Source organism: Cebus imitator, unplaced genomic scaffold (assembly GCF_001604975.1).
Source record: "Cebus imitator isolate Cc_AM_T3 unplaced genomic scaffold, Cebus_imitator-1.0 Scaffold8, whole genome shotgun sequence".
Classification (NCBI taxonomy): Eukaryota; Metazoa; Chordata; class Mammalia; order Primates; family Cebidae; genus Cebus; species Cebus imitator.
The window spans coordinates 3139227-3160872 of record NW_016107323.1 but is presented as its reverse complement, the minus strand read 5'-3'; the positions used below and the strand labels follow the sequence as shown (position 1 = coordinate 3160872).

At 48.5% G+C, this 21646-nt stretch overlaps 1 protein-coding gene across 1 annotated transcript in view; it reads left to right on the top strand.

Annotated features, from left to right (window-relative positions):
* Window positions 1–1496: 1496 nt before the first annotated feature.
* NUAK1 (NUAK family kinase 1) overlaps window positions 1497–21646 on the top strand; it is a 74426-nt gene continuing 54276 nt past the window's right edge. The window contains exon 1 of the mRNA XM_017540700.2: window positions 1497–3113. Within this exon, the coding sequence (XP_017396189.1) occupies window positions 2856–3113 (258 nt within the window). The 5' untranslated portion in view covers window positions 1497–2855. The remainder of the gene's footprint in view (window positions 3114–21646) is intronic.

Sequence of the window (21646 nt, the reverse complement as noted above, 5' to 3'; positions counted from 1 at the left end):
AAAAAAAAAAAAAAAAAAAAAAAAAAAAAAAAAAAAAAAAAAAAAAAAAAAAAAAAAAATATATATATATATATATATATGTATATAAAGAAAATAGGGATTGTAAACAGCTACTTTACAGAGGAGGGTTCACTACCATAAAACAGTACCAGATGGTAGATGCTGTTCATTCAGTAGATACTGATGAAGTTTCACATATTTGGGAATAACACTACCCGCCAGAATAAGCTAGGTTATGCTGATTTAACAAATCCCACTGGCTTAACATAATACAAGTTTAATATTTGCTGGTGCTACTTTTCCAATGCAGATTGGCTGGGACTGTTCTGCCATCTTGGGACTGTCATGGGGCTGTCATGCCATCATGGGACTGTCATGCTAGACTCAGGCTGGCTTGTGGAGGCTTCAACTTTGTACCACCATGATTGTCAAGGCAGCAAAAAGAAGACATGTGAACTTGCTCATGACTCCTAAAGGTTCCACATGAAAGCAGCACAATCACTTTTGCTTTCATTCCATTGGCCTAAGCAAGTCCTGTGGTCACATCTAATTTCAAGAGGATGGGGTAGTGGATGTCTACTACATCCCAAGGGAGGGGGAAAAGTAGAAAATATTTTAAAATACTACTGTAGACACAATGTGTTTACTTCTATGATAGATCTGCTAATCCATATCTTAAGAAGAGGAAACCTAAGCTCTGAGAGGTTAGGTCATTTGACCAAGGTCACACAGCCCATCCTCTAGGAAGCCAGGATTCAACCTGCATGTCATTCATCCTGACTGTGGAACAACGTCCTTACTATAGGCACAACGTCCACAAGCTTTGTATAGAAGCAGAACAGTTTCAGGATAGGTGCAGGGAGGCCCTGCGAATGTGGTGGATAGAACAGTAGTTGAATAGACACGGCCTTTGTGTTTGTGTTCTGTGACTGCTCCTGGGGAAGGGAGGAGAGGCAGGGGAGTTTGTATCAAACATCACTTGAAGAAAAGTTTGGACAGGTAAGACTATCATGCGTCAGAGTAGGGCAGAGGCACGTGTATGGGGATATGATCAGGGCAGTGTTTCAGGCCATTACTCTGGTAGCAGTTGGGAGGCTCTGGGGAGGGCCAGCTCTTGCAGGAGTCCTGGTAAGGTGATGAGGAGTAGACGGGAATGAAGGCGGCGGGAATGGAGAGGAAGGGTTGGACCTGAGAGCTGCAGAGGAGGCTCCAGCGAGGTCCACTGGTGGAAAGAATCGCCATGCAATTTGCAGAACATGCCAGACATTCTTCACCCTTCACTCTTCCCACCCTAGTCGGGTATATTGCACCATGTGTTTTTTTTTAAAAAAATTCCCTAAGACCTCTTTTTCTCTAGCTTCTTCCTTATTTTTCGTGGTCTCTTCTTAGAACGGGGGCAGCCATGCTGCGGTGGGAGGCCATTCCTGCCTGACCCTTACCGTGTGGGGTACCGTTCCTGTCACCATTGCCAGGATCTGGCCCTTCCAGTGAAAGGAAATCTCCCAAGGTCTAAGGAGGGCAAGAGGCCTGCGAGTCGCCTGCTACTCAGCAAAGGGGTTGCTCAGCAGGCCCGGGGCCCTGGTCCACCCCAGGTGCCTGGTTTGCCCACCTCCGATGGCGCCCTTCGCTGGCAGGGTGGGCGCCTCTGGCGAACCAGCTCCGTCCCGCTGCCTTTAGAGCCCCACCTCTTCCAGGTCCCGGGCCTTCCACCCCTTGCAGGCGGCTGTCCCCGCTGGGGTCCAGATGGTGTCGGAGGGCCGGCGGTTCGGCTGCGGGCTCGGGGTTCAGCCTTCCGGCCTCCCTCCGTTCCTGACTCTCCTTTTCTTCGGAGAAGGCGCAGAGGCCAGGACCAAAGCGCCACTCCTGGGGTTCTCCGCGACTCGGAGTTGCCCCAGGAGGGCGCAGCTCTGCCCCGCGGGGTGCAGGCCTCGATAGGCAGGGGCCTGAGTCACCGCCTGTAACACAACACCAGGTCTCCCCGCCCCCGCCTCCCCCCAGCTCCGGCCGCCAGCCTGCGGCGACACCTACAAGAAAATGAAGGGGCGCTCGGGCCCGAGGCGCCCCCGGCGGGATCGCGAACAGGTCCCGGCGGTCCCCAGCTCGCGGCGATCTCGCTTCCCCGGGCCCGAAGCTCCGCGAGCCGCAAACGCTGCCCCGGCGCGAGCAGGAATCCAGGTCGAGCGGCCGGAGCTGGAGCCCGAGGAGGCACAGGGCCCGCGGTAGCTGCGGCTGGCGAGCCCGAGAGCGCCCAGGGAGGGGCGCCCGGCTTGGAATTTCCCGGTCCCCTCGGGCCCAGCGAGGACAAAGCCCCGTGGCCTAGGCCGCGCCGCACAAAGAGCGAGTCGCGACACGCTCCCATCCCCCTCCCAGCTAGCCAAGGCTCCAGCCCCGGCCCCGGGAGGCGGCAGGGAGGTGGGGGAAGCCCTGGCCGCCGCCCCTCTCTCCCCCTCCCCTGGGGCCTAGCGAGCGCCGCCCCCGCCCCCGCCCAGTCTGCGCGTCCTCTCGGGGAGGGGTTGGGGGGCGCGGCGCCCCACATAACACTCCCCCTCCTGAGCTGGGAGCCACCCTCTCCCCTCCCTCCTGCAAACACCGCCGCCTCCCCTGCCACCGCCGCCACCTCGCCCGACGCTCCGCAGCTCGTCGCAGCCGGGGGGCGGTGCGCGGACCGTGCGCGCCGCGGGCGCCAGATGTGCAGTCCCCGCCGCCGCCAGTGACCTAGCCGCAGCCCGAGCGGGATCGGGCCGCCTCCCTGATGCCGCGGGGGCGACCTTGAGCTTCCCTCGGTGGGGACCCCCGACACCCGAGCGCTGTGCCCAGTCGTGCACTCTGCAGCCCGGCTTTCCGCGCGCTTGGACATGGAAGGGGCCGCTGCGCCCGTGGCGGGGGACCGTCCCGATGCGGGGCCGGGGGCGCTGGGCTCTCCTCGGGAGGCGGTGGCGGGGGCGACTGCAGCCCCCGCGACGGCGGCAGCCCCGGAGCCCAGGAAGCCGCACGGGGTGAAGCGGCATCATCACAAGCACAACTTGAAGCACCGCTACGAGCTGCAGGAGACCCTGGGCAAAGGCACCTACGGCAAAGTCAAGAGGGCCACCGAGAGGTTTTCGGGCCGAGTGGTGAGTGGGGGAATCCTGGGGGCTGCGGGGGGCGCGGGCTGGACGCGGCCAGGGCGTGTGAGGTGGGGGTCTGTGAGCCCTGGGGCTCTCTTGACAGAGAAGGGGCTCCTTGGGAAGCCCCGAGGCAGACTCCTCACCCTTTCCCCAGCACCCCGTGACTCAGGCGTGTCTCTGTCCCGAAACACTTGTTACATCCTGTCTGGACGTATTTTCTTTTAATTTTTGGTTTGTTTTCTAAAAATTTATTCCCAGCAGCAAAGGAATGTTTTAGATTTGCAAACACTTTGCAGAGTTGGGACGGCCTGGGTCTCCCTCACGAGCACACCTTCAGACCATGCCCCGAAACGCCTTATTTCCGCAACTCTCCAAAGAACCGCATTCCCAGCTGTGAGCTAGCCCCTCAAATCCCGTGTAGTGTAGGTGTTCCTCCCCCTTCTACCCATCTGCCCGCAGCCCGGCTCTGCATCCTTCCACTCAGCCTCTGCATCGCTCTGATGCTGCTGTGGCTGCAAGAGAGGCAACTCTTGCCTGTTTTTAAGAGAGAAGGTTAGGGAGCAAAAATAAAGGCTACTGCCAGCCTGAGGATTCTAACAGTTTGGATACTGGCTTTGGGAGGACTGAAATGCCCAGGGCATGGGTAGCCATACAGATAGTTGTGCTTAGTTGCAGCAGGCTCTGCTGCTGTTTCAGCTCCTGGTTGCAGGGCTACCAAACTGCTTAAGGGGTCTGGCGTCGCTGCTGTTGTGACAGCTGACACCCTGCCAGGGTCCTGGCACCATGTGCACAGCTCCAAGGAGTGCTTTGAGTGCCTTGGGGTCTGTCTGCTTTGTCCCAGCCTTGGGTTGTTGTGATTTTCCCTTCTGCAGAACAGGCCCTTGAAATCCACACTGCTTGTGGCTAGAGAGTTGGGTTCAAAGTGACTGACTGTTGCAGAAAGATTTTGTGTGGTGTGTGGCAGAAAATTAACATGGTTCTTTGATTTGAAGCAGATCAGATGTATTCTAATGGATTTAGGGCCAAAGTCAGAAACTAATTATGGGACTCCTTGTGTGCACTTTTGGGGGTGTTTTGGAGGCTCAGGGTTGCTTATAAACAACAAATGACTGCAGGGAAAAAGGAAAATGAGCTGTCAAATAAAATAGCAGGTTAGAATTGACATGTTTCTTTTGCATTTGGGCAGGGACAGGTCTGTGAAAAAATGGGGGTACCAGTCAGCAAAGTTTAGTCCCCAAATTCTCAAATATTTGAATACCTGGATAAGAGCGCCCCTCCCCATTTCTCGGATTCTATGTTTGAGGCTATAAAACTTTATCCTATAACGTTATTTTTAAAAAGTGTGTTATCAATTAAGTGGAAATATGAGAGGTCATATATTTCTTTTTAAAGCTGGCTCTGTAATAAGTTCTACAGCAAGCAAGTAGCTGATAATTCACTCTGGGCAGGTGTAATTTTTGTAGGATGAAAATGTTGAAGGGGAGGGTTGTAGGGCTGGCCTCTGATGAAGGCACTTTCAGGTTTGTGGAAGAAGAGGCTGGGCAATGTGCACTTCATTCATGCTTTTCTTCTGAGGTGATATTCCCTAGGCTGGATGTTGAATAAGCAAAAACCAAGCTTAGCTCCCTGCTCATGTTGTCTTAATAGCTTCTTAAGAATCGCACTGGGAAAGTGGAAAGCAGAATAATGAAAAATAGACACGGTTCGAGCTGCAGGTTGAACATGTGAGACGATGAGGGATTGTTGAAGTGGTAAGTGTGTGTCTGGGGTCTGTGAAGGGACCCCAAAGTCTAAATGCTGGGATACCATTTCAGACCCTTCTAAAGAACCAACCCTTGTCTTATGGCAGACGGCTTTCTGAGCGTCAGTGGGACTTTCTGTCAGTAGTTCGTGAAGCTGCCTGATCCACAGACTAGTTTAGAGTGAAAGGGACTTGCATTAGTAGGCAGGAGTCCGCCTTCCTGTTTTGGGGGATGTCTTCCTCTGTATTTGTAGAAATTGAACATTCCGTAAGGATTTGGTCAAGCGGCCACGAGGGGGCGCCCTGAGAACGAGAGAGGCTTATTTCCCAGCCGCAAGCCTGAAGTCCCGCTGTGTTATTGTTCAGCCCTAGCTCAGTTTCCCATTGTGCTATTAATTTCAGCTAAATCTCTTGTTGTACCCCAAAATTCTGTAAAGATTTTAAATCTGGCAGCAGACCCACGCCAAGAAACTGGCAGTCTCCAAAATGTTTCATTTATTCACGGGGCTGCTTTCTTCTTGATAGCTAAGCTTAGCATGTTAGCCAGATCCCTGGGTGAAAACCTTGCATAAAACAGATGGGAAGACTGAGGTTTAGGGAAGGGAAGTCCTTCTTGCCACAATACCCCCTGACTCCCCCTGCTGAGCACATTGCTCACAGATAATGTAAGAACTTAAGTGAGAAACAGGAATTGTCAAGTGGAAAATTTCCTGTGCCTGGCTGAACAGAAAATAACACCAAACAAACGAAAAATTGGTCAACAAGTTGTTCTTGCCCGTACAGTGCCTGGTGACTCAGAAACTGTTAAGAGCAGCAAGAAATTTTCATCTAAAACATGAACTTGGAGTTTTCTTTTGGTAGCAATGAGGTGCTAAACATTCACAACTTGCTTTGAAGGTGCGGTTGAGGTTAGCCTTTTTGATCTTTGGGTAGAATTTTGAAGTGATGCTCTATTTTCATTTGCACCAGTGCTTTTTACAGCATCGCTCAAGAGCAGCAGTGGTTGTAACGTGTTTTATCAATGTGAGTGGCCCTAGACAGGTGCCGGGTATGGGGCTGTATGAAATGCTGTGAAATCGACATCCCTGTTGAGAGCAAGGGCCCTTCTCAGAGAGGAGTGAAGTTTCTAAAAAATGAGCATGTAGTGGTTTTTAATTGCATACCTGGAAGGACCTTCTGAATAAAACAAAGCGCAAGACAGCATCATTTTCTACTGCCACGAAAGGCAGTTCTGAAGAGACGTACAGAGTCAGACGCTTGGAGTCAGCAGGTCCAACCCTCTGCGTGGTCCAGGCATCCTCCTGCGGTCTTGCAGCCTCTGCTAAAGCATGTCCCTGAGACCAGGACTCAGAGTGGCTTGTTCCAGAGATGAACAAGCTCAAAAATGAGGCACTCTTGCAGAAAGGCTAAGAGCCCTGGCTTACATTCAAATCCTTGATCTACCCCTTCCTAGCTTTGTGTCTTTTGGCAAGCTATGCAACTTTTTGAAACCTCAGCTTCTTCATCGGTAAAATGAGCTACTAAGAGTACCAACTTCATGGACTTGTGAGAACTGAATAGAATGATCTATATAAACCCTCAAAAGGGGACATTAATCAATTTAGTGCCTCTGTTTAGCAGATTTTTTTTCTCAACTCATGTTAAGGTTTAATTAGATTTTAAGACCATCAGAGAGACATAATGCATTGTATCATGCAGAGAGAGATGGAAGAAATAATCAAGTTATCAGAGTAATAAAATAAATGCCAAATTAATTAGGGAGATGTGTCCACAGGAAGGTGAGATAATCAGCCAAATTCAGATAGGATCTGAATGCATTTCTAAAGTCTCGAACTTGGGCCTCGTTTATTGCACAACTTTTGTTTTGATACAGTTTTGGGCAGGCCTATCGGTTGAGCCTCTGTGTTATAATTCAGCCTGCATTTTCTTTGAGCTAAGCTCCCTGGACCTACAGACCACACAAAGCATCGTCAAAAAACCGAAAACCCAAACCACACACTTTTGGGGGAAGAGGTGTCCTGTGGTCACCTCCATGTCAAGGGCCAAGTTTGACTTTCTTCCTGCGCGAGGTTCTCTCTGGTGAGCAGTAGGTGGTGTGAGCTGGAGGCAGGGTCCCTGGGGGGCAGTTTGGGATGGCAGTGGCAGGACTGGTGGGCAGAGTGTGCCCCTCGCCCACAGTCTGCCACGGTGCCCTTGGCCACCAGAGCATTAGCTTGTGTGATGGGGCATCTTTATCTAACAAGCCAAGTGATTTGACCAAAAATGGGTGTTTTAAGCACCAGCCCAAAGCTATTCATAGCCTCCTGCTGGAAAGCTGCAAATCAGGGAGAAAAATTAGCAAGCAGGCCTGCCAAGCCAGGGGGCATGTTGACGTCACGTGCACGGTGGCTGAAGTGCCATGTTGCAGCTGAGGCCCAAATCCAGTTTGAGAGTATAAGGGACCATGGCAAACATGTGGTTCAAACTTCTCACCTTTGAGGTGGGACCAATAAGGCGCAGAAGTGTGAAGTGACTTTGTCGAGGTTGCACAGCTGTTGAATGACTGAGCTGGATCTTAGAAACGTGATTCTTGGTTTGGTGTTTTTCCATCACTCATTTAATAAATCTTTGCTAGAGAAAGACACGGGCCTCACTCGTAAAGAACTTATAATCTAGTAGCAAAGATGAAATGTACTTACAAACATTGAACTAATTCTGTTCAGTTCAATGAAGATTTATTACCATCTGCCATATGCTACTCACCATGTTAAATGGTGAGACAGAGAAATAAGTAAGATTTAGGGAGCTTCCAGCCCCATGAAAGAGAAAGCGGAAGTAGTGACTGGGCATGAGCAACCCTTCCATAGAGGATTCAGTTGTTTCCGGTGATTTTCAAGTTGGATGACAGCTCATTGAAGCTTAGCTCATCAAACTGAGTTTGACCCTGGACAGAATCATATTTCTACTGCTACCATTATTTGCTACCAGCTGATATTTTTGAGAACTTGTGATGCGTCCCACTGTGCTAACTGCTTTACAGACATTTTCCCTCGCTGAACTTTCACAACAAGCCTGTGAGGTGTAAAATAGTGAGACCCATTTTATAGATGGGGAAGATGACACATAGGGAGGTTAGGTAACTGACCAAGGTTCCAACAGCTGGATGGTGTCAAAGGAGTCTGTTTGGAAACCCATTGCTGCTAAAGGAATTGAGAACCTTCCTTTATGTTGCACAGCTGGTGACCTCTGGATTTGGGTGTGGTTCTTTGCTAACAGTGCCAAAAGAGCAGCCATGGGGTGATTCCCCCCATCCCTTCCCGTCTCTGTCTCCTGTGATTTCTTGTTGCTATTCCAGAAGGGGATCTAGAGGAGGGGCCAGGGCATACTGTGGGATTAGAAAGTGTTCTCCAACTAATGGGAGGACAAGTGCTGTTGAAAATGACCCTTGCTTTGAGTTTCAGAAGATTGAAATGTGGGGCATTCCAGAGCATTCATTAATTTGTGTTTGGGGGAAGCTGAATATTCCAGATGGCTTGGAAGGCAGGGTTTGTGCTGGGACACAATGGGAGGGCAAGATTGGTAAGGTAGGATAAGGGTAATAGTAAGAATTGATGCAAATACAAATAATAGCAACTAATACTTCATGAGTGCTTATAACATGCTAGGTGCATATTAACTGATTTAATCCTCATAACAATACTGCTGTCATACCATTTTCCAGATGAAGAAACTGAGTCACAGAGAGGTGAACTAGCTTGCCCAAGGTCACAGGGAATAGCAGAGCCAGGGTCTGGACTCAGGCAACGTGCATGTAGAGAGACCTTGACCTTAACTCTCCTTCTAGCGGTGTCTGAGCTAAGTTCTGATCACAGTGGGGCTTTGAGCCCATCAGTCTGGTGTGCTGGCTTGGAGCAGGGAGGATTTGCAAGAGGTGAGGTTGGGAAGATTAGAATCAGAGCCAAGTTGGGGAGAAGAGATGTCCCTGCTTCTGCTGAGCCGTCTGTTTGTTGGACTTCAAGGAGTTTGTTTTAATGAATCAGGTCAGGGAGCTCTTCACCGGGGCACACACAGAGTTCTTTGTTTCTCAAGCAGCCGCAGACCCTGGGTCCCTAGGGGGCTTTGAGGGCTAAGCTGGTCCACTTCCCTGCCTGTAACAAAAATGTCCCCACACCCTGCCAGTATGTCTTGATTTTGCTTCCTCCTGGGAAGCAGCAGGAGACAAGGGTTTTAGTCAGGGTATCTTGTCTGTCACTGTGTCTGTCTTGAACCCATTCTGCATAGTAGCTACTTATTGTCAATGCCTCGCATGGTGCCAAGCACATAGTAGGTCCTCAACAGAGGCTTGTAGGATGGAACTGAAGTGAATACATTGAGAGAGGGATTATCTTGGGAGATGTGGAAGTTGTAGGTTATCTTTCCCGACCTCAAGGAACTTCCAATTTGTAGGGAAGGAAAGACAATGGTTGGAAATGAGTGGCAGGTTACAAAGCAAAGTCTGAAAAGACAGACAGACCCTTCTGTGCACGAGTTCCCCTTCTGTGATGTTTGCACATGCATTTGTTAGGGGGAGATGTGTATCCAGGGCTTGTCAGGTTCCTGGCCATGGCTTCCCGTCCTCAGTGGCTCCAGAGTCAGACAGCAGAAGTCTCATTTGTCTTTCCCATATGAAAGTCCTGGAGCATCTGTAAGTTATGATTTGTGAAGTATCTGCTTTAAAGCAGAATGCATTTATCATCGTACTGGCCCAGACGACATTGTAGAGCACAGGAATGAGAGGCTCCCAGGCCTCAGAACAGGAGGGGCGGGGCCAGATGACCCACTGTGAATGGAGCCTGGCTGAATTGATAAAATTCCCTGGAAACAGCCCAGGAGCAGCCAGATGTTGGCTTTACAGCGAAGCTCTTCGGTAAACTTTTAACTGCATGTGAAAACCAGGGCTGGGCAGTTCCACTTCTAGGTTTACCCGGGAGAAATGCCAACCCATGTTGACACAGAAACTTATACACAAATGTTCATAGAGCATTATTATTAATAAGAGCCCCAAAGTGGAAGCAAGTGATTAATGGATAAATAAACTGTGGCATGTCCATTTTATTTGTGGCATATTATTTATGATCTATTCCATAATTTTATTTTTGGAATATTTTTGGACTGTTATTCAGCAGTAAAAAGAAATGAAGTACTATGCGACAGCATAGATGAACCTTGAAAACATTATGCTCAGTGAATGAAGCCAGCCACAAAAGACCATATATCGTATGATTCCATTTGTATGTAATGTCCAGAAGAGACAGATCCACAGAGACAAAATGTAGATGAGTGGGCCTGGGGGTGGGTTTGGGAGTAAATGGGGAGTAGCTGCTGATGGTTATGGAGTTTTTTGGGGGGTGCTGAAAATGTTCTAAAATTGTGATGATGGTTGCACCACTCTGACCATACTAAAAAGCCCTGAATTGTGCACTGGAAAGGGGTGAATTGTATGATATGTGAATTATATCTCAATAAAGCTGGTAATAACTTAAGAAAGGGGGGCTCGGAGTAGAGAGTGGGAAAGGGGGGAAGCCTGTTTCTCTGAGGCCTCTGAGACTCCAGCCTCAGGTTCCACAGATATCTCACACTCATTTTGTGAAAGAAGTGAAGACAACTTCCTGCTAACCACGGGCAAAGATAGAGAGCCCCAGGGCCAGGCTGCCTGTGCCCGTATGCCAGCCCACCCCTGGACAGCTGTGTGACCGTGGGCTAGTGACTCATTTTTAAGTCCTGGGTTCTTTTCTAGGGCTCACAATAGTTCTCCTTTTATGGATTGTTGAGAGGAAGCACTGAGGTGATGAACTAAACCTTTTGCCTGATGCCTGGCACATAGTAGGTGCATAATAGATGCAGCCAGGGCCATTGCTAGTCTAAAAGGCACCTTTGTGCAAATTAGAAAAAGACCTCCTCTAGGTAGATACATTTGAAAAGGCTTCTGTTCTGGCCAGAAGCAGCCCCTCTCAGACTAGTGGCTCTGGGAGAACGACATGAGCTGGGTCCCATTCACCTGCCCATGGGCTGGGTGCCCTGCGCGTGTATGATCCGCACATCCCTGCTTGCAGCCCTGGCGGTAGCTTGCCTTCTTCTTCTTCTTAGCTACCACTTGTCAATACTCTGCGGCTGAAGCTTCCCCGTAGGAAAGATGGCACCCCCACATTGTTGCCCCATACACCTGCTTTTCTTTTCAGTCTGGCAGTAAACCAGATAGATGTATTGAATGTGTGCTTACAATACGTCCAGCACTGGGGGGCGTTCAGAGAATATATCAAGTCTTGCCATTGAGATATCGAGAATTTAGTTGGGGCTATTAGAGTCATACATCTGCAATAAGCCGAGAACAATGCAATAATCTGAGTATAGAAATGAGATGTGGAGGTCGGGCGCAGTGGCTCGCGCCTGCAATCCCAGCCCTTTGGGAGGCCGAGGTGGGTGGATAACTGGAGGTAGGAGTTTGAGACCAGCCTGACCAACATGGTGAGACCCTGTCTCTATCCAAAGTACAAAAATTAGCCAGGCGTGGTGGTGTGCGCCTGTAATCCCAGCTACAGGCTGAGGCAGGAGAATCGCGTGAACCCGTGAGGCAGAGGTTTCAGTGAGTTGAGATTGTACCACTGCACTCCACCCTGGGCAGGCAACAGAGACAGACTTCGTCGAATTATTTGCTTACTCTTTTGGGAGAGGTGAGGTAGGTCAGAAAACAAAAGCTAACAAAATTGCATTAAAGGACAAGCAAAAAAAAAAAGAAGAAAAAGAAAAAAGGGTTGAAATTCTGCCCTGCTACCCCGGAGCTAGATGGTCCCAGGCAGGCTGCGCATTTTCTCTGGCTTCTGTTTACTCGTCTGGAAAATGCAGCTATGAAATATCCTATCAAGTGAGAAATATCCTACCAAGTGAGATTGCCTTCAGAAGTAGGATTTGGAAGCTTCCAACAGAGAGCCTGGTGCATAGTAGGCTCCTGAAAACTAGAGCTAATATTACTGTTTCAGGGAGAAGTACTAGGGTGGAGTAGCCAGGGGCCTTCTTATCTTGGCTCAAGGCTTTCCATGCTTAACATCCCCCCATGGGTTGCATGGGAACCACCGTCTGAACTTACCATGTCTTTGAAGGCTCCTGCCTGGGTCTTCAGACCACCACTTCCTGACTCCTTTGTTTCAGCCCCGTGTCTGTGTCCTTCTGAGCACACGGAGAGCGTGGGTTGGGCTATCTGCAGGCTCCATCCTTCCTTGTCTATTAGAAAGGCCGCAGGGCTGCTGTCTGTCTACTTGTCACTGCAGCCCAGCCTGAAGCCCAGTGCTAGGCATCTAGTGGGTGCTCAGTAAGAATGAATGAATGAATGAATGATCAAATGAACACTTGCGGGAAGAAGCACCAGCAATCCTGAGAAGGGAGAGTTCTGTGAAGGCGTGAGGCAGCAGGGAAGGCCCTGGGGCTCCATCCTCCTCCTGCTCTGGGTCATGCCTCTCCTTAGCACTGTGTACACAGCATTTCCGGGTGCTTCTCAGTGACAGCTCTGCACTGCAGCTGGAGAGGTGTCCCAAGCCCATCCCAAACCCATTTCCCACCTTTGGTGGCTGCTCTAGGATGGCAGTTTTTCAGAGCTCAGCACCCTCCTTGGGCTGCTCCCACACTGGCCCGGCTTCCTTCAGAGTCCAGCCCTCCATCTGAGAAGCCTGGGTAGTCAGCTTTGCAGAGCGTGCAAGCTTTAGATGCAAAACGCATCTGCAAGGTTTTCCAAACATTTTTTTCCGGGGTTGTAAATCAAGTACTTTAAGAATTGTATCTGGCTGGGGTGCAGAGTTAATGTGTGTCTTGAAAAAACAGCATAATGATTTGCCTTTTAAATTTGAGAAAAGAATTCCACTGCCTTTACTTTCATTAGGGATATTGAGATTTCCAGCGGGAAGGCGCTGAGAGGGGGCTGTGGTAGGTGTTAGCTTCTTCCCTGGAAGAGTGGGGGATGGTGAGTGGCTTAGGGCTCAACTTTCATCTATTTGGCTGAAGGGCAATTTTGATGTTTAAAAAAAGGTAGCTGCTGCTTCTGTTAGTATCTCCAGCGAGACCCCGTTCACTTCTGTCTGTGTCAGGCTCCAATTATTCAGGTGGCTTAAGGGTCATAAAGGTGCTTGATCACAGCAGGTTCAAACCAAGCCTTGCTGGCTGCTGCCATTTCACTATGAACTGGGCTCAGCTCACATGTGGTTCACCTTAGCTGCCAAAGGTCACTCAGTGTCCCAGTCTTCTACAGGATCTTGGAAGGGCAGTGGACCATCCAATTTACACACCGAAAAGGGAAGCCGGGCCCAGTGGCTCATTCCTGTAATCCCAGTGTTTTGAGAGGCCGAGGTAGGTGGACTACTTGAGGTCAGGAGTTTGAGACCAACCTGGCCAGCATGGCGAAAACCCATCTCTACTAAAAATACAAAATTAGCCTGGCGTGGTGGCACATACCTGTAATCCCAGCTACTCAGGAGGCTGATGCAGGAGAATTGCTTGAACCTGGGAGGCAGAGGTTGCAGTGAGCCAAGATCGCACCACTGCATTCGAGCCTGGGTGACAGAGAGAGTCTCTGTGGAAAAGAAAAAAAAAAAGAAAAGAAAAGGGGGAATATGGAGCTAGGCTTCCCAGGTGTTTGAGAGAACATGAACCTCCTGTGTAACCTTGAGATAACTGTGACTCGTTTCTTCATCTGTGAAATGGGAGTTGCAGGGTTAACAAATCATATGTCAAGTTTTTAGAAAAGTGCGTCACCCATAGCGCATGGTCTGTAAATCTAATTTTTGGAAGGAGGCCTCTTGGGAAAGGCAGGATGGGGTCTCAGCCATGTCTGTCCCTGCAGCGGCCTGGGCACAGGGCATTGTACACAGTAGGTGCCGCTGTGTCGAACACACTTGCTTCACTTGTACATTGAGGGGCTGAGACAAAAATGTCCTTCAGGGTCCCTTCCAGCTCGTAGGAAGAGAATCCTAGGAGTCCCCGAAAGGCTTCATTTCCTATTGCTTGTTTTTTGGCAGAAGGACTCCTTGCTGGGGAAAGCGGAAGTGTCTTCACTTCTCACACCCACTTTGCAAGTGTACGGAGGGTCTCCCTATGTAGATTGTCAGCCTACGGTTAGGGAGGTCTGTTTGCCTTCCCTGCTCTCTGGTTCTGCGGGATGCGAACACATTCTGTTCTGCTCAAGGCAGCCAAGGCTTTCTTAAACATGTCTATGAGGTGGCTTCTGAACTAGACTCTATGTGAGATAGAAAATGTTCCCCCACACTGGGTGTGGTTGCTCCTGTCTGTATTCCCACATTTTGGGAGGTCAAGGTCAGGGAAATCGCATGAGGCCAGGAGCTCTAGATCAGCCTGGTCAACATAGTGAGACTCTTCCGTCTCTACAAAAAATTAAAAAATTAACTGGGCATGGTGACCCTCACCTGTAGTCCTGGCTACGTGGGAGGCCGAGATGGGAGGATCGCTTGAGCACAGTAGTAGAGGCCACAGCGATCTGTGATCACACCACTGCATTCCAGCCTGGGCAACAGAGCAAGAACTTGTCTCAAATAACATAAAGAAAAGAAAAGGAAAGAAAAGAAATTGTTCATCCTCTAAGAACCTCTCAGTTTTCTCATCAGTAAAATGGGTTGTAGTAGTAGAACTCGGCTCCTAGGTTGTCACAAGGACTCACGGACCACACACATGCTGAGAACAGTGCCTGACATGGGGCCAGTTCTCAGGCGGTGTTATTTGTTATTATTTGCGATTCAGAGGAGGTAAGCTCATGTTCTGCTGGGCTGCTCGGAGGAATCTTTGCTCATTCCTTAGATGCTTAGACTTTAAAGGGGCTTTGCTTTTGGTCCCAGTGAGGCTAGAGGCTCATGGATGCCCCTGCTCTCAGGTCTCCCTGTGGACACTGTTTCTTGTTCCCAGGGCTGTGGCAGTGACTGGGTACACTGAGCACCCAGGAGAGCTTGGCTTCTTGATCTTGGGTGACAGGTAGGCTAGAAGCAAGATTCCGGGGATGAGGAAAAGACTTCAGAGGGCCCTGTCCCCGGGGGAAGGGATGTTCTTGCAGTCTCACTTAAGGGGAAGGCTTAACTCATATGTTTACTACTGTTTCATCCTTGAAGATGAACAAATAAAGCTGACCTTTGCTGAGCACTTTATTTGCCAGGCCCTGTGAGGAGTGCTTTGCCTGTATCATCTCACTGAACTCGATTCGATGAGATACATGCTGTCACCTGACTTTGCCAGGAGGAAACTGAGGCCCAGGGCCCAAGAAGACAACTCATGTCTGTCTGAGCTCGAAATTATGAGCCTAGACTGCTTCCCAAGAAAGAGTAGAAATATTTCTGTCATTTTTCTTGTGGCACATGTTCCCTTCTGCCTCTCCCAGGGTAGCAGGTTTAAAACCATTTATTCAAATAGCTCTGTGGGAGGCACTGGGGGAGGCAGAGGGAGTCAGATATTGCCCCCAGGAGTTCACCTTCCTCTTGATTCGAGAATGTGCATCTAACCCTCACATTTGAAGATCCACAGTCTTTGGGGTCCACGTTTATCACTCCTTGCTGGTCCATTTAGGAGATTGATTTCTTGTTGTATTTTTTTTCTTCTTTAATCTCTCAGAATTTCATTACTTTGTATCAAACACATCCATTAGGCAGCCTCGACTTTCTCGGTATCAATTAAGACAGAAGCCAGCAAACCTTAGAAGCTCTCAGCGGTCCTTGAGGCAAGATAATTACCTTCTGTGATTCTTAGTAGATTTGAAAGTGAACTCTCTCTTCCATTAGCAGAAGCCGTGCAGGGAGGAGGCTAATGGTCTGTTTCTGTGGTGAGCTCAAAGCCTAGCCGTGAACGCCTTTGCCTGGAAAGACAAGGCAGCGATGTGCTCGCTGCCCTGGGGAGAACCTCATTTTGCATCTTCCTCGTGGTTAATGCGTACTGTTTTTCAGGCAGGACCAAGTGGAGCACTGAGGGAGGGAACAAATAAGTGAGTGGGCATGAAGCAGGTAGTAGAGATCCTGGAGAGAAGAAAAATAAAGTAGAAATCTCCACTTATGTCGTTGTTTAGGAAGGTCCAGAGCAGAGGGAGCATCCTTCCCCCAACAACCCTAATAGCAGGAATCACTGAGTGATTAGTGTGTGCCAGGCGCTGTTCTATTTATGTGCTTTCTTGCCTTCGAACCTGTATTATGATCACGTTCATTTCGTAGATAAGGAACAGAGGCTTAGAGTGGGTCCAACGACTCGCCCAAAGTCACAGAGCCGGGATCACAGAATTTAGGGCTGGACTGTCTGATTCAGGGTTCATGATTGCAAGCACTGTTGGAGCTGGAGTTAAAGCTCAGAGAAGTTGCCTCCATGCTTGGGGAAAATAGCAAGGTGAAGAAGTTAATTTCATGACCCCAGTCCTTCTGTGTCTTACTCATTTATATCCTCCCAATGCCTCATTTATATCCTAGTTCAGTGCCTGGCACACAGTCAGAATGCAATAAATATTTGTGGAATGGCTGTGGGGTGTTGCCACAACTTAAGCTGTGTGACCTTGGCAAGATATGGCCCTCCATGGCTTCAGCTAACTTACCTGTAAGATGAGCGCTTTGGACCAGATTTTTGTTTTAAAATTTATTAGTCATTCAACAGATATTTATTTATTTATTTATTTATTTATTTTCTCAGTCAGAGCCTGGCTCTGTCTCCCAGGCTGGAGTGCAGTGGTGCAATCTTGGCTCATTGCAACCTCCACTTCCTGAGTTCAAGTGATTCTCCTGCCTCAGCCTCCCGAGTAGCTGGGACTACAGGTGTGCATTACCACACCTGGCTAATTTTTGTATTTTTAGTAGAGATGGGGTTTTGCTATGTTGGCTAGGCTGGTCTCAAACTCCTGACCTCAGTGATCCACCTGCCTGAGCCTCCTAAAGTGCTGGGGTTACAGGCATGAACCACCACACCTGGCCATTTAACAGATATTTATTGATTGCATTCTCTGTGTGAGATACCACTCTGGATGGCACGGAGACAGCGGCAGTGAGACAGATGACAGTCCTGCTCCCTTCCTTGCAGCTTACATTCCAGCACCTTAGTGCTTGACAAGTAAATATTGCTGATGTGCATGCATGCAGGAATGACTGCAATATCTCCGCTGCTAATGAGACCTCAGGATATAAAAATTCTGGGGCTGAGGCCTAAGAAAAAAATTAAGGAGCAAAAATAAAAATTTCCAGGAAAATACCATTTTTTAGGAAAAACACTGTCTTTATAAAGGCAAGAACAGCTAAGATTCGGATGGTTTATTTTAATTCCTGCTAGTTGAGGTATTGGGGAGTCAGGCAGGATTTCTTACTTTTTCATCTGGTGATGCTTTTTGCAAACCACAGAGAAAACAAAACAAAAACAAAAACTCTCCCTTTCCCCCAACCCCTTTGCTTTAAGCGGAAAAAGCACTTGCTTCTTAAAACAGCTCATGAAGGAAAAACTTATAATGAATATTTTGCATTTCTCTGGTGGCGGCACAGTCTGAATTCCTTTCAGTCCCACAATGAGTTCTAATTTTATGAAATGTTTGGATTAGCCACCAATTTTCCGGTGGAATTTAGGAGGCTTGCACTCGTACTTACGCTTGAAGCGAAGCAATCTCATCACATCCTTGCAGTGTCTCGGGCCCAGTGGGACGTTCCAGCCAAGGACAAAATGACCATCAGCAGAATGACGGGGAGGAAAGAGATGTCTTTGGCAGCTGTGGCCTGGCTTTGCAGATGATGGTGTGATCCTGAGCTGTGGTCTCTGGGGCTTGGCCGGGCTGCATACCATTTTCAACTGATCATGGGCTATAAAAATTCCAGCCCAAGCACAATGCCTGGTACCTGACCTTGTTCTTTCAGTCCCCAGAGGCAGAAAACATTAGGGCATCTGGTAATTGGGCGAGAGGCATTTGATAGCACATGGTGCTCTGTCTTCCCCTCCTCATAGCTCATGTTGCCTGGTGTTGTAATTTCCAGCTCATATATCTCTCTCTTTGCCTCTCGACCTGCACTGTCTAATAAGGGCACATATGGCTATGAAAGTTAAAATTAATTATATGAAAGAAAATTCAGTTATTCGGTGGCACCAGCCACATTTTAAGCACCCAGTAGCCCTGTGTGGCTAGTGTCTATCATGGCATGTTGCAGACTAGATTATTTCCATTATCATAGAAAGTTCTGCGGGGCAGGACTAGTGCTGCTCTAGACACTGGGTTAAATGAGGATGGGGCACGCACTTGGCTGCGTACCTTGCTTTATTAGCTCCATAGCACGTATTATGATCTATAAGGTATTATATCTCTGAGCAACCTCGTTCATCACGTTTGTTGTATCTCCAGTGTCTAGAACAGTTTCTGGTAGGTAGTAAGCAACGAGTAGCGATTTTTAGAGTAAAAGAAGTTGCCTGAATCAGGATTGCTTTGCATGGGCCTGACACATAGCGGGCCTTCAAACACACGGAACCAATACTTCTAGAGCCGAAACCATGGAATGGATTCTTCTCATATCTGTCGGGCATGGACTACAGATTGGGCGTTATGCGAGGCTCTGGGTATACAGTGATGAACAAACAGACATAGATCCTCTAGGTAAGGAGCTTATTCAATCCAGTGGCTCTTACATTTTCAGGGATATGGGAATCTCCTAGGTGCACCTGTTCAAATATACCATCCTTGGCACTGACACCTCAGAAGTCGAATTCTGATTCAACAGGGATGGGGTGGGACTTGGGACACCTGTCTTCTGCATTTTAACCAAGCAACTCAAGTGAATGTGACAGGCAAGTCCATGGTCTTTATTTTGAGAACACAGTTCTGGACAATGGGAAGCTCGTTGCTGTATTCATTTGGGGATTCACCACAGCATTTTCTGTAGTCTACGCCTTTTCTTGTGATAAATGAAGGGCTCTTATTTGGGCCTGAAACTTGAGGTTTGTTTTCTTGTTATCCAATCATGGAGTAATAATAATGGCAAACAATGGCATAACAGCAATTATATGCCAGGTGATATTCTAAGCATGTCCGTCACTGACCTGAATTCATCCCCATGGTAACCCTAAGAGGTGCACACCTTATGGTCCCCCCATTTTTCAAGTGGATAAACAGGCCCAGAAAACTAAGTCACTTGCCCATGTTTACACTCCTTATAAGATTTGAAAATCCTAAACTGCTGTGATGCTGCTGCTCGTGGCCACTGGGCTTGGGGCAGCTGCCTCCTGAATGCCCAGTGTGCTTTTTTGTCCTTTTCTGCTAGTTGCTTCAAAGTTCCGGTATACTTAGAAAATGCCTGCTTAGGGGATTACCACGTGTAGATGCTATGAGCACCGTTGATCTACAGATGCCCAGCCCTGCCCTCAAGGAGCTTAACTGTCCAATGGACATTCCCTTGGGCCTACCATACACCAACCCTATGCAGGACACCCAGGCGTAAGACCTGCACCTGGTCTGATGGAGGAGACAGAGGCACAGGCAAAGACTTCCTGAGAAAGTGCCACACGCAAGACAGGTTTCCTTCTAGATGGGAAAAGCAAAACAAATCTTAAAGATTGGGTTTTCCTCACTTTTGCTGCTTGTGACTCAGTTTTTACATAATTTTGCTGTTTCATCCTACAGGGGTTCTATGTGCGTGTTTTGTGTGTTTGTAGGAATACACCAACCTGTTCTGTCAGTACTCTTGTTCATGCTTGCTTTTCAGAAAAGATGTACCTCCTTCCCCACCTTTTTTTCCCCTAAGACAAGGTCTCGCTCTGTACCCCAGGCTGGAATGTAATGGCACAATCTTGGCTCACTGTAACTTCTGCTTCCTAGGTTCAAGTGATTCTAGTGCCTCAGCCAACCAAGTGGCTGGGATCGCAGGTGCCCACCACCATGCCGGCTATTTTTGTATTTTTAGTAGAGATGGGGTTTTGCCATGTTGGCCTGGCTGGTCTCGAATGCCTGGCCTCAAGTGATCTGCTGGGCTTGACCTCCCAAAGTGTTGGGATTACAGGCGTGGGTTACCATGCCCAGCCTCCCACCCTTTTTAAAACTCTTAGAAAGGCAGGAGACCCCTTAGAACTGAGAGCTGCCGAGACCTCCTGACCCATGTAGGAGAACCTTGAAAGGAGAAGAACGAAAGGAAGAGGGATTAACATTTAGAAACCACCTGGTGTGTGCCTTCTGCCAGATCCACTAAATGAGGCAGTTTACATACATTATCTTGTATGGTCTTCACAGCAGCTCTGTGACGGGGAGTGACAATCATTTCTCTCTTTAGGGTTAAAGAAACCGATACTCAGAGTGGCTGATCTGCTCAAGTAAGCAGGAGAGCATTGGACTTAAAAACTCAGGTCTGCCTGACTCTGCTGTGGGTTCTTTCCACTGTGCCGCTAGTTCTCAGGCCTGGCTGAGCATGAGAATCACCTGGGATCTTTTCATAAAACTGATATCTGGACTTTTACCCCAGGCTAACTAAAGGAGGCTGTCTGGGGAGGGAGCCCAGGTATCAGTATTTGTAAGCAGACTCGTAGGTCACTGTAACGCACTGCGAGGCTTGAGAGCCGCAGGCTGGAGCGTGGTTCCAGGGTCTGCACTCCAGAAGGTGTCCCCATCCATGCCTGGTCAGGCTGGGACCTTGCTCACAGGAAGGTGAGCCCCCGCCTCCATCCTCGCTCCCCACGGGACTGGTGTGTCGGAAGCCATTCCACTGGACCTGCGCCGAGACCTCGTGCTGTCTTGCATCATAAGCTGCCTGCAAATCGGCAGCTGGCTTGTTTTCTTTATAGGCCCCAGTTGTGGTGACCTTTGACTGTCTGTTTATTTCAGGGAAATAATTCCATCCTGCGAAATCAATTCCCTGGGGGCTACAGAAGTACATTTGGAGGGACTTCTGTTAGTGGGGTGACCTGAAATGGCTTCTCTGAAGAGGTGACAGCTGCTCCTTTTCTCCCAGCCCCCTTCTCACTTTGCCCCCGACAGCATCCTGTCAGTCCCAGATTTTGAAGTTTTTACTGTGGCGCTGCACACATCTTTGCACAAGGTCTCTTTTTTTAACGTTATGATAATAAAAATGATAAGAACAGCCAGCGTTTTTGGAGCATATACTGTACGTTGGGCACAATATCGGGCATTTTCTGTATGCCATCTCATTGCACTTTGCCTTTTCTTGGCAATGACGAGGGCAAACCTAAGTCTGAAATTGGGCTTCTTATCCTTAGCAGAGGGGCAGTTGCTGTGGTGCCTCAAGTTTCTGGTCCTGTTGGAGGCCGTGGTGTGTAGAGGCTGCCATATTGGAAGCAGTAGACTTGGCTGAGATGAAGGTGGGTAGTTGGCTAATTGTGTGGACCGGTGTGGGAAAAGCAGAGAGTAGCCCGCAGCCTCTAGCGTTCAGTCTGCCGGGAGCCTCAGTCAAGGGAATGGAGAACACTGGTTAATCGAATGCTTTGGTTAAGTGGAAATAGTAATAAGTTACAATAGAAAGCTCTAAATATATTTTTCCAGATAATTGAAGCTCATCCATTTAAGAGCCAATCCTCTTCAACATTGCCAGCATTTCTTAAGGAATTCTTTCGCAATTGGATGCACACTTTCTTGCCTTCTTAAAACAAAGTGACTTGAAGGTAGTGAAAACTTTTTCTTGATGAGTTTGAGAAAATTCTCCTCAATGGGCCTCGGTACTGTGTTTTGGAGATCTCGTGTCTGCTATTTATAGTTTGTCTATCATCTCCCTCATTAACTTTCATTCCTTTTTGTGACCTTTTTAAAAAATAAAATTCTTCTCTTTCCTTAGCAAAAATAGCGCATGCTCAA